General features: G+C 42.9%; 1 protein-coding gene across 1 annotated transcript in view; it reads left to right on the forward strand.

Annotated features, from left to right (window-relative positions):
* BLTP3A (bridge-like lipid transfer protein family member 3A) overlaps window positions 1-12254 on the forward strand; it is a 91609-nt gene that overhangs the window by 63750 nt on the left and 15605 nt on the right. The window contains exons 9-14 of the mRNA XM_064284845.1: window positions 2494-2580; window positions 3092-3262; window positions 3672-3811; window positions 4217-4358; window positions 4596-4789; window positions 4979-6435. Coding sequence (XP_064140915.1) covers window positions 2494-2580; window positions 3092-3262; window positions 3672-3811; window positions 4217-4358; window positions 4596-4789; window positions 4979-6435 — 2191 coding nt within the window. The remainder of the gene's footprint in view (window positions 1-2493; window positions 2581-3091; window positions 3263-3671; window positions 3812-4216; window positions 4359-4595; window positions 4790-4978; window positions 6436-12254) is intronic.

Consider the following 12254-nt stretch of genomic DNA (forward strand, 5'->3'; position numbering starts at 1 on the left):
CAGGCTCTCACCTACAGTCCTAGACAGGCAGGGATGATTGGAGTAGGCATAGGTATCTGGGGGTTATGTGCTGAGCAAGGTAAGCGCCTGGGTGAAAGGTGTGTTCCTGTTCCCTAGAGTACACAGGTGGGTGGGTTTTGCAGCTGGACTTTGGGCACTCAATGCTGCACGTAGGCTGTAAGGACTGCGAGGTACCACTTATTCTTGTACCCCTGTCTTGGGTAGCTAGGTGGAGTGGTGGAGTCCTCAGACCGCTGATATGGGTAGGTGAGGACTCTGCTTAATGGGCAGGGCAGCATGAAATGTCATGAATCTGCCACTTCCCCTTAGCCATTGCAGTTGGAAATAGGCTTTAGGTATATACACTGTGGTACTGTGCTGATGAGGGCCTACGCTGTTGAAATGGGCCCACAGAGGTCTAGGCAGGGGTGAAAAGCATTCAAAATCCATGGACCCCTTATGCCTGTGCCTAGGCAAAAGGGCTATGCCTGCCCTTGTTCCTGGCTTAGGGGAGCAGACAGATTATTTTTTCCTGTTTGTTAATTTGTTCTCTCTCCAAAGCCAGGAGAATAGCTCAGGGTGCATGATGGGTCCCACTTTCAGCCCAGAGTGTGTGGCAATCACTGAAGCCAGACAGGACCATAGCAGAGCAGGAAGGGGGCAGGTAAATGGGAGAGAGGTGCTTCCCAGAGGGGGGGAAGGGTTTTTTTGATCCCATGCAGTAGGTTAGACACTTGCACTTAACTTTCACAGATTCAGCGCTGCTTCTCCCTGGTTCCAGAGGCTTGAGCAGAGCCTGCCACTCAGTTTCTCCTGATGTGGAAAACATGTCCTGAGTGCTACCGCTTGCCTCAGCCCATGTGCACCGGCCAGTCCAGGCTGCAGGGTGCCGCCAGGTCAGGTCTGGCAAATCCTCACTGCTTCTGAACTGTCTCTCTCTCCTGTTGCTGTTCAGTCTGACTCCTCAACTTTGTCTTTGATGTTCAGGGCTCCTAGATTGTCAAATATAATTGATCCACTTGTTTTTTTGAGTCTTTGTTGTAAGAGGGACCACGGGAAGCTTCTGAGTACTCCGCCATCTTGGCCCCGTCTCTCTGTGTTATTTTCTTAAGCACTCTATGCCACTTTTTAACATGTTGCTGACTTAAATTGATGCTAAGAAGATATAATTAAACTGTGAAATAAGCAGACCTAACATAACCTAATGGTTTCACTTAAGATGATCTGATAAGGTTTTCACATTTAACTGATGAGCTAATTCGCTAACATTATCAACTTAAATTAATAGAAACAAACACACAGCTTTGATTGTTACCTGATTACTGGGGGACTACCAACAACTCAATCCATGACTTCTTGACCATGGCTTATATCTTTATCATACAATTATGATCAAAAGTGACATTTTTGGACTATTTTTATACACATAAGCAGGAGATTAAAGAAAATGAACAGAATGAAAGAAAAATGAACAGAACAATATGTTTTGCCTGTAATATGGGAGGATGGGAGAATGAGGCCAAAATTCACTTCTGGAAATGTCGCAGGACATGCACCGTATGTGCATGGCCGCACTATGCCAGAACTCTTTTACTTAATTTAATCATTTCTGGGTGTTATGTGTGTGTGCGCATTATTTACATGGGCACATTATTTGCCAAAACACATGGTATTCTAGAGTCTTATGGGGGACAAGGTGGAAGTACAGAACAGGGTGGACTAGATGATACACATGTGTAGAAGAAATAGTCCTTACTCTTAACATTCTTACAGTCTAGTTGCAGAGATGAGAAACATGGAAAGTTCATTCATTTTGTAAAATTTAACTATAAATTCTAGATAAACACAATGTAATATTTGACTTATTGCTAAATATTCCAATTTACCTATCATAGTTTATACTTTTATAATGTCCCTGTCTTTGCAGTGTTTTTAGTGTTCTTTGATACTTTGAATGCACAGTATATAACGGTTGTTTACTGTTATAGCTTTAGCACTGAAGCGAGGATATGAAAGGAAATAATAATGGTCCTGTATTGAGGGGAATCTGGCTCACGTTTCTCTAGGTGTTATGCTGAGGGACAGCAATACTAATATTATTAGGTTTGGGGGAGCCAATCAATCAAGAATGTTGAGTGTGTCTATGGGGGACCTAAGATTGGAGTTCCTCAATTCCAAGTTTTGTAGTCTCTGTTGCCTTTCTGAAATCTGCCAGCCATTTCCAGAGATGATTGATGGACTATAACTTTTTTTTTTGCTCTTTTAGTGGCTCCATTGATTTTGCAACTCACTTTTTGAGTTGCAATGTTGATTGTTGCAACTCAAAAGGGGGAGTCTTCAGCCTTGCAAATTACCTGACATCATGGCCTTTCAGCTTCACTGTGTATCAGCTGACTTTGGGGCTGGCCCTCAGGAGGATTTCTAAATGTTTCAGTTAATGTTTAGATTTCTCTGTTACTTCTGCTGTTATTCACTTGGATTTTTCTTTTACAGGTGTCTCTGCAAACAGACTCATGGGCGGTGCCATGCAGCTTACCTTCCGCAAGATGGCATTTGACTATTACCCCTTCCACTGGGCAGGTAGAATTCTGAATAGGGACAGTTGTAGTTTGGCCCAAAAGAGGAGGGAAGATTCTTGAGTTTATCCCTGACTGCTCAGCAGGAAGGTGCCAGGGATTAGCACATGCTTAGATAGGTGTTAAGAATATAATTTTCCAAGAGGGCATCTTCTAGAATCTTGTAGATCCTACTGTTGATTCTTTATCAGTGATGAGCAGAAGTCGGGAGGGAAGATGTTGCTTTTGATTCTACCCTCGGCCTCTTACTTCTCCTAGTTTTAGAGCCTTTCTAGTAGTCGGCATTCAAAGATGGCAACAGTCAGCTGCTCGCTTTTAGGGAGCCTTTGGGGAAAAACATATATAGAATCCAGAAGAACTTGGGTGTTCTTCATTGATAACAGTTCCTTATCCTCGAGAATTCTGGATTGGGGTTAGGGATCAGATTCTGAGCTATGACTATACTGATGGAAAGGAAAAATGGGACACCAGATCACGATCTTGGGCTAAAAGCTTTTTGCTTCTTTTTTGTGCAGGTGATAGCTGCAAACACTGGGTACGGCACTGCGAGGCCATGGAGACCCGAGGCCAGTGGGCCCAGAAACTGGTGATGGCATTTCAGAATAAAATGGAGAAGTGGCATGAGGAGACGGTTCTAAAACCACCCTGGCACCTGGGAGTAGACTCTCCCTTCCGGAGGAAAGCAGGTAGGTTATGAAAAGCTAGAGAAGTTGAACTGCTTAGCCTCTTGCCATTTACTTTTGAATAACCTGTGGAGATAAAGCAACCAGCTAGCTAAATTATCTCTATTTATTTCTAACTAATTATCCCAAGTTTATCCTGTTAGAAGTATCAGTGACTTTTTTCTTTACAGAGTTCTCTTTGTCCCCAGACATAGCTGCACTGTTGAAGAGAAGTTGGCATCATCTTTATTCAATAGGCTATTGTCTCGGTCTTAAGGAGAATATATTTTTTAGCCCCATCCAGGAGCTAGACAGTGTTAAGCTCACTTTTCTACCTACAGCGATATGACCAGGGTACTATACTTTCTGATTCTGTTAATCATAAGCGTTGAATGTTTTTGCTTCTCTTTTCTACCTTCTTATTTTTATTTAGATTCTCTCTCCAGTCCTCGAAAGAACGCCCTTGAGAGAAGTCCCTGTCAGGGCCGACAGGCTGCTTTTCGGCCCCCGGCATGGAATCGTTTACGCTCCAGCTGCATGGTGGTACGGGTGGATGACCTAGACATCCACCAGGTCAGGAGCTTCGGGTTTGGGCAAACATGATTGGAAAGGGGTGGAGTGGTTCATTTGCAAGACAGCTGGAACAGCAAGAGCGAGGTTGTGGAATCCGGAGGCTGTTTCCCTCCTTTCCGAGTAGATTGATGACTTGGTTGGTTTCCTTTGGAGCATGTCTGCTGAGATCAGGACTTCAGACCCCAGTTTTCCTCTGACTGCCCTACTACAAACCTCCCACTAAAGAGGACAACTTGTGGGTAGTGTTAGGCAGGTGTGAGAATGCCTAGAATATGTGTGAAAAGCACTAAACTCCCCTGTGACAGACTTAGGGAAGATACTAGAGGCTTTCGTACTTTCCTCAAAGGAAATTGAGTTCTGTTGTGGTGCTGCTGTAGATACTCAGTAACTTGTGATTGTGCTTAGGTTTCTACAGCTGGACAGCCAAGTAAGAAACCGTCTACACTCCTTTCCTGCAGTCGGAAACTCCACAACCTACCCGCTCAGGGCTCTGCCATTCATATTGAGTTTACAGAGTATTACTTCCCAGATAATCAGGAGCTTCCAGGTAAGCATCTGGTCTGGTCATTTCTTATTCTCCACCTGGTGCTTTTCATATTTGTCAGCCTTGGGCCCACTACTTACATTCTCATTTGTTTTTAGGATTTTTAGGTGTTTAAGTTAGTTTAGTGCACTTTTGTCAAAAACTCTGCCCTGTATAACTGGGTACCATTGCCTTAATATAAAATGAAAGAGTGTAGCTGATGCTTTCTACGTGGTGATTCTTTTTCTCTCTGCTTTCCAGTTCCATGTCCCAATCTCTACATTCAGTTAAATGGTCTAATATTTACCGTGGATCCTGTCAGCTTGCTCTGGGGAAACCTCTTTTGCCTGGATTTATACCACAGCTTGGAGCAGTTCAAAGCTATCTATAAGCTGGAAGATTCAAGCCAGAAAGATGAACACTTGGACATCCGACTGGATGCCTTTCGGTTGAAGGTAGACAGAGAGTGGGATTTTTTTTCCTCATAGGTAAACACAGCAATAATCCAGGTTTCTTCTCTCTCCATTTGATGGAAGTGAAAAAAAGGTTTCACAGCCTAAATAGCCTGTCACATGTGTATTTATGGTACATTGCTAAGATACTCAGATGAACATTCTGAATTTTGTTTCATTTTCTCTCTAAAGGTGAGCTGCCCACTGGAGAAGAGAGAGCAGGCTGGGTTGCATCGTCCCCAAGCCCTTGTCATCTCTGCCTCAGGCATGACTGCCACCAATACACGTCATGGCCCACATTGTAGCCATGTAGACCTCCAGAACCTCTTCCGGGGCTTTGCCACTAGCGAGTTCTTTCATCCCAGCTACGTTCACTTCCCCAAGGCCCCAGGCGGCTTTAGCCTTCTGCACATGCTTTTTTTGCATCATGCCTTTCAGCTGGAATCCCATCTCCCTCAGCCAACTCTTCTCCCTCCTCAGAGGCCCAAGGCTTCCCAGGATCTCTGGTCCATCCAGTTTACCGAGATCTCCTTGGACTTTGAGGGAACAGAGAACTTCAAAGGCCGTACCTTGAATTTTGTGGCCCCCTTCCCCTTGTCCATTTGGGCTTGCCTACCCCTCCGCTGGCAGCAGGCGCAGGCGCGGAAGCGCCTCTTGGCTGCAGAGGGGAGGCTGAAACCATCAGCCAGCTTTGGTAGTCCTGTCCATTCTGAGGCCCTTGTCCCTGATTCTGTGTCCCATCAGAGGTCAAAGACTGATCAAGATTTGAAAAGCCTGTCAGGACTTACGGAAGTCATGGAGATTCTGCAAGAGGGTAGAGATGGTGCGGACAGCACAGGGCCTCCGACAGAGCTGGAGGATGCCGCGGATGTTCACATGCTTATACACTCCCCTGCCCATGTCCGCGTGAGGCTTGACCACTACCAGTACTTGGCTCTGCTCCGCCTGAAGGAGGTGTTGCAGGGTCTTCAGGAACAGTTGACTAAGGATACAGAGGCCATGACTGGGACTCCCCTGCAGGACCAGACAGCTTGCATTGGAGTCCTCTTCCCCAGCGCTGAAGTGGCTCTGCTCATGCATCCTACCACTGGGGTTGGTGAGGCTGACTCTGCAGGTTCAGATACCACCAGCCTCATAGATTCAGAGCTCTCCCCTTCAGAGGATCAGGATTTGAAGTCTGATGCCTCCTCAGACCAGGGCCCAGCAAGCCCTAAGAAGGTCCTGGAAGATAGTGGCACTGAAAATCTGGATGTATCGCAGGATAAGCCACTGCCTGTCCATAGTAATGGAGAATTGCAGGACTCAGGTCCACTTGCACTGCAGCTGGGAGGGAAGGGCCATGAGGCAGTCGAGTCCCTCCAGGCCAAGAGACTGAGCAGAGCCCAAGCATCCAGCTCGCCAGCTGCGTTGAAGCCCCCGGCTGTGAGAGATACTGCTGTAAATGGACAAGGTGAGCTCATCCCCTTGAAGAACATTGAGGGGGAGCTGTCAAGTGCTATTCACATGACCAAGGATGCCACCAAGGAGGCCCTACACGCCACCATGGACCTCACTAAGGAAGCTGTGTCCCTGACCAAGGATGCCTTCAGTCTGGGCAAAGACCGAATGACCTCCACCATGCACAAAATGTTGTCCCTGCCCCCAGCCAAGTGAGTGGTTCTCTGCCTCCTTCAGTCACCCCACCTTTTCCTCCTAGCTCTGAACGTTGGGCTGTGTGCACTTTTAGATTGGGAAGCACCATATAGTCTAGGAGGATGGGTAAAATGGCCCAATTAATGTGGCAAAGCCTCTGGTTTTCAGAGCTGCCTATGGGGCAGTGGAGGAATTTTCAAGCTACTTAGAGGTTATAGGTTATACTAGTTGGAGAGACTTATTTTCAGGACTACATCTAATTCTGTGGTAAGGGAAGAACCAGAAATTGCAATAAAATAACACAAAATCCCGTGGACTTTCACATGCCTCCATATATTGTAGCCTATTCTTGGGCAGTTTCCAAGCCAGTATTTATTGCTTCCTAGAGTCAGGTTATCTCCTCTTCCACCAATTCACAGTTATTGACAGAAGATAGGCTGTATCTAAATAGTCATGCCTAACATCTGCACAATATTTTATTCTTTTCAGTGGGGTTTCAGGTAATATTTTGTTTGATTTGATCCCCACAGCAGTCCAAGGAGGTAACTATAGGTATTTGTATCCTCAGTTTATAACTGAGGAAACTGAGGCTTCAGATGAGTGCATGGTTCCTGTATCTTGTAAGTAGAAAAGCGGGGACTGGTACACCTTATCAGTTTCATCTACTCATGCAACAAATACTTTTTAAGCCCTTACTGTGTGCCAGGCTGTGTTACAGGCACTGGAGATACAGTAGGGAGTAAGCAGCAAAACAGATGTGCGTGGTCGGAAGAGTGGAAAGATATGGATTTTCCCATGGATGCTAACGGCTTTAGGAAAGATATTGAAGACTAAGGGAAATCTTTTTGTTTTTAATTGTACTTTAGATGAAGGTTTACAGAACAAACTAGCAAACTAGTTTCTCATTAATCAGTTAGTATACATATTGTTTTATGACATTGGTTAACAACCCCACAACATGTCAACAGTCTCTTTTCTCAACCTTGGGTTCCCTATTACCAGCTTTCCTGTCCCCTCCTGCCTTCTAGTCCTTGCCCCAGGGTTGGTGTGCCCCTTTAGTCTCATTTTTTTTTTTTTATGGCCTGTCCAATCTTTGGCTGAAGAGTGAACCTCAGGAGTGACTTCATTACTGAGCTGAAAGGGTGTCCGGGGGCCATATTCTCAGGGTTTCTCCAGTCTCTGTGAGGCAAGTAAATCTGGTCTTTCTTTTTTTTTTTTTTTACATTTTCCTATAACTTTTTTTTTTTTAATTAATTTTTATTAAGCTTCAAGTGAACATTTACCATTCCAATCAGTCTGTCACATGTAAGTTTACATACATCTTACTCCCTTCTGCCACTTGCTCTCCCCCTATTGAGTGAGCCCTTTCAGTCTCTCGTTTCGTGCCAATTTTGCCGTCTTCCCTCTCTCTCTATCTTCCCGTCCCCCCTCCAGTCAAGAGTTGCCAACACACTCTCCAGTGTCCACCTGATTTAATTAGCTCACTCTTCATCAGCATCTCTCTCCCCCACCTGCTGACCAGTCCTTTTCATGCCTGATGAGTTGTCTTCAGGGATGGTTCCTGTCCTGTGCCACCAGAAGGTCTGGGGAGCATTGCCTCCGGGATTCCTCTAGTCGCAGTCATACCATTAAGTATGGTCTTTTTATGAGAATTTGGGGTCTGTATCCCATTGGTCTCCTGCTCCCTCAGGAGTTGTCTGTTGTGCTCCCTGACAGGGCAGACATCGATTGTGGCCAGGCACCAACTAGTTCTTCTGGTCTCAGGATAATGTAGGTCTCTGGTTCATGTGGCCCTTTCTGTCTCTTGGGTTCTTAGTTGTCGTGTGACCTTGGTGTTCTTCCTTTGCCTTTGCTCCAGGTGGGTTGAGACCAATTGATGTATCTTAGATGGCCGCTTGTTGGCATTTAGGACCCCAGACGCCACATTTCAAAGTGGGATGCAGAATGTTTTCATACTAGAATTGTTTTGCCCGTTGACTTAGAAGTCCCCTCAACCCAAGTTCCCCAGACCCCAGCCCCTGCTCCGCTGACCTTTGAAGCTTTCATTTTATCCCGGAAACCTCTTTGCTTTTAGTCCAGTCCAATTAGAATGACCTTCCTTGTATTGAGTGTTGTCTTTCCCTTCACCCAAAGCAGTTCTTATCTACTAATTGATCAATAAAAAACCCTCTCCCTCCCCCCTCCCTCCCCCCTTTGTAACCACAAAAGTATGTGTTCTTCTCCGTTTTTTCTATTTCTCAAGATCTTATAATAGTGGTCTTATACAATATTTGTCCTTTTGCCTCTGACTCATTTTGCTCAGCATAATGCCTTCCAGATTCCTCCATGTTATGAAATGTTCCAGAGATTCGTCACTGTTCTTTATCGATGCGTAGTATTCCATTGTGTGAATATACCACAATTTATTTACCATTCATCCGTTGACGGACACCTTGGTTGCTTCCAGCTTTTTGCTATTGTAAACAGAGCTGCAATAAACATGGGTGCGCATATATCTGTTTGTGTGAAGGCTCTTGTATCTCTAGGGTATATTCCGAGGAGTGGGATTTCTGGGTTGTATGGTAGTTCTATTTCTAACTGTTTAAGATATCGCCAGATGGATTTCCAAAGTGGTTGTACCATTTTACAATCCCACCAGCAGTATATGAGAGTTCCAATCTCTCTGCAGCCTCTCCAACATTTATTATTTTGTGTTTTTTGGATTAATGCCAGTCTAGTTGGTGTGAGATGGAATCTCATCGTAGTTTTAATTTGCATTTCTCTAATGGCTAATGATCGGGAGCATTTTCTCATGTGTCTGTTGGCTGCCTGAATATCTTCTTTAGTGAAATGTGTGTTCATATCCTTTGCCCACTTCTTGATTGGGTTGTTTGTCTTTTTGTGGTTGAGTTTTGACAGAATCATGTAGATTTTAGAGATCAGGCACTGGTCTGAGATGTCATAGCTGAATATTCTTTCCCAGTCTGTAGGTGTTCTTTTTACTCTTTTGGTGAAGTCTTTAGATGAGCATAGGTGTTTGATTTTTAGGAGCTCCCAGTTATCTGGTTTCTCTTCATCATTTCTGGTAATGTTTTGTATTCTGTTTATGCCCTGTATTAGGGCTCCTAGGGTTGTCCCTATTTTTTCTTCCATGATCTTTATCGTTTTAGTCTTTATGTTTAGGTCTTTGGTCCACTTGCAGTTAGTTTTTGTGCATGGTGTGAGGTATGGGTCCTGTTTCATTCTTTTGCAAATGGATATCCAGTTATGCCAGCACCATTTGTTAAAAAGACTATCATTTCCCCAATTGACTGACACTGGTCCTTTGTCAAATATCAGCTGCTCATACATGGATGGATTTATATCTGGGTTCTCAATTCTGTTCCATTGGTCTATGTGCCTGTTGTTGTACCAGTACCAGGCTGTTTTGACTACTGTAGCTGTATAATAGGTTCTGAAATCAGGTAGAGTGAGGCCTCCCACTTTCTTCTTCTTTTTCAGTAATGCTTTGCTTATCCGGGGGTTCTTTCCCTTCCATATGAAATTAGTGATTTGTTTCTCTATCCCCTTAAAATATGACATTGGTATTTGGATTGGAAGTGCGTTATATGTATAGATGGCTTTTAGTAGAATAGACATTTTTACTATGTTAAGTCTTCCTATCCATGAGCAGGGTATGTTTTTCCACTTAAGTATGTCCTTTTGAATTTCTTGTAGCAGAGTTTTATAGTTTTCTTTGTATAGGTCTTTTACATCCTTGGTAAGATTTATTCCTAAGTATTTTATCTTCTTGGGGGCTACTGTGAATGGTATTGATTTGGTTATTTCCTCTTCGGTGTTCTTTTTGTTGATGTAGAGGAATCCGAGTGATTTTTGTATGTTTATTTTATAACCTGAGACTCTGCCAAACTCTTCTATTAGTTTCAGTAGTTTTCTGGAGGATTCCTTAGGGTTTTCTGTGTATAAGATCATGTCATCTGCAAACAGAGATAATTTTACTTCCTCCTTGCCAATCCAGATACCTTTTATTTCTTTGTCTAGCCTAATTGCCCTGGCTAGGACTTCTAGCACGATGTTGAATAAGAGCAGTGATAAAGGGCATCCTTGTCTGGTTCCCGTTCTCAAGGGAAATGCTTTCAGGTTCTCTCCATTTGGAGTGATATTGGCTGTTGGCTTTGCATAGATGCCCTTTATTATGTTGGGGAATTTTCCTTCAATTCCTATTTTGGTGAGAGTTTTTATCATAAATGGGTGTTGGACTTTGTCAAATGCCTTTTCTGCATCAATTGATAAGATCATGTGGTTTTTGTCTTTTTTTTTATTTATGTGATGGATTACATTAATGGTTTTTCTGATATTAAACCAGGCTTGCATACCTGGTATAAATCCCACTTGATCGTGGTGAATTATTTTTTTGATGTGTTGTTGAATTCTATTGGCTAGAATTTTGTTGAGGATTTTTGCATCTATGTTCATGAGGGATATACGTCTGTAATTTTCTTTTTTTGTAATGTCTTTACCTGGTTTTGGTATCAGGGAGATGGTGGCTTCGTAGAATGAGTTGGGTAGTATTCCGTCATTTTCTATGCTTTGAAATACCTTTAGTAGTAGTGGTGTTAACTCTTCTCTGAAAGTTTGGTAGAACTCTGCAGTGAAGCCGTCCGGGCCAGGGCTTTTTTTTGTTGGGAGTTTTTTGATTACCGTTTCAATCTCTTTTTTTGTTATGGGTCTATTTAGTTGTTCTACTTCTGAATGTGTTAGTTTAAGTAGGTAGTGTTTTTCCAGGAATTCATCCATTTCTTCTAGGTTTGCAAATTTGTTAGAGTACAATTTTTCGTAATAATCTGATATGATTCTTTTAATTTCATTTGGTTCTGTTGTGATGTGGTCCTTCTCGTTTCTTATTCGGGTTATTTGTTTCCTTTCCTGTATTTCTTTAGTCAGTCTAGCCAATGGTTTATCGATTTTGTTAATTTTTTCAAAGAACCAGCTTTTGGCTTTGTTAATTCTTTCAATTGTTTTTCTGTTCTCTAATTCATTTAGTTCAGCTCTAATTTTTATTATTTGTTTTCTTCTGGTGCCTGATGGGTTCTTTTGTTGCTCACTTTCTATTTGTTCAAGTTGTTGGGACAGTTCTCTGATTTTGGCTCTTTCTTCTTTTTGTATGTGTGCATTTATCGATATAAATTGGCCTCTGAGCACTGCTTTTGCTGTGCCCCAGAGGTTTTGATAGGAAGTATTTTCATTCTCGTTGCTTTCTAAGAATTTCCTTATTCCCTCCTTAATGTCTTCTATAACCCAGTCTTTTTTCAGGAGGGTATTGTTCATTTTCCAAGTATTTGATTTCTTTTCCCTGATTTTTCTGTTATTGATTTCTAGCTTCATTGCCTTGTGGTCTGAGAAGATGCTTTGTAATATTTTGATGTTTTGGATTCTGCAAAGATTTGTTTTATGACCTAATATGTGGTCTATTCTAGAGAATGTTCCATGTGCGCTAGAAAAAAAAGTATATTTTGCAGCAGTTGGGTGGAGGGTTCTGTATAAGTCAGTGAGGTCAAGTTGGTTGATTGTTGTAAGTAGGTCTTCCGTGTCTCTATTGAGCTTCTTACTGGATGTCCTGTCCTTCTCCGAAAGTGGTGTGTTGAAGTCTCCTACTATAAATGTGGAGATGTCTATCTCACTTTTCAATTCTGTTAAAATTTGATTTATGTATCTTGTAGCCCTGTTATTGGGTGCATAAATATTTAATATGGTTATGTCTTCCTGATCAGTTGTCCCTTTTATCATTATATAGTGTCCTTCTTTATCCTTTGTGGTGGATTTAAGTCTAAAGTCTATTTTGTCAAAAATTAATATT

This window comes from Loxodonta africana, chromosome 1 (assembly GCF_030014295.1).
Source record: "Loxodonta africana isolate mLoxAfr1 chromosome 1, mLoxAfr1.hap2, whole genome shotgun sequence".
NCBI lineage: Eukaryota > Metazoa > Chordata > Mammalia > Proboscidea > Elephantidae > Loxodonta > Loxodonta africana.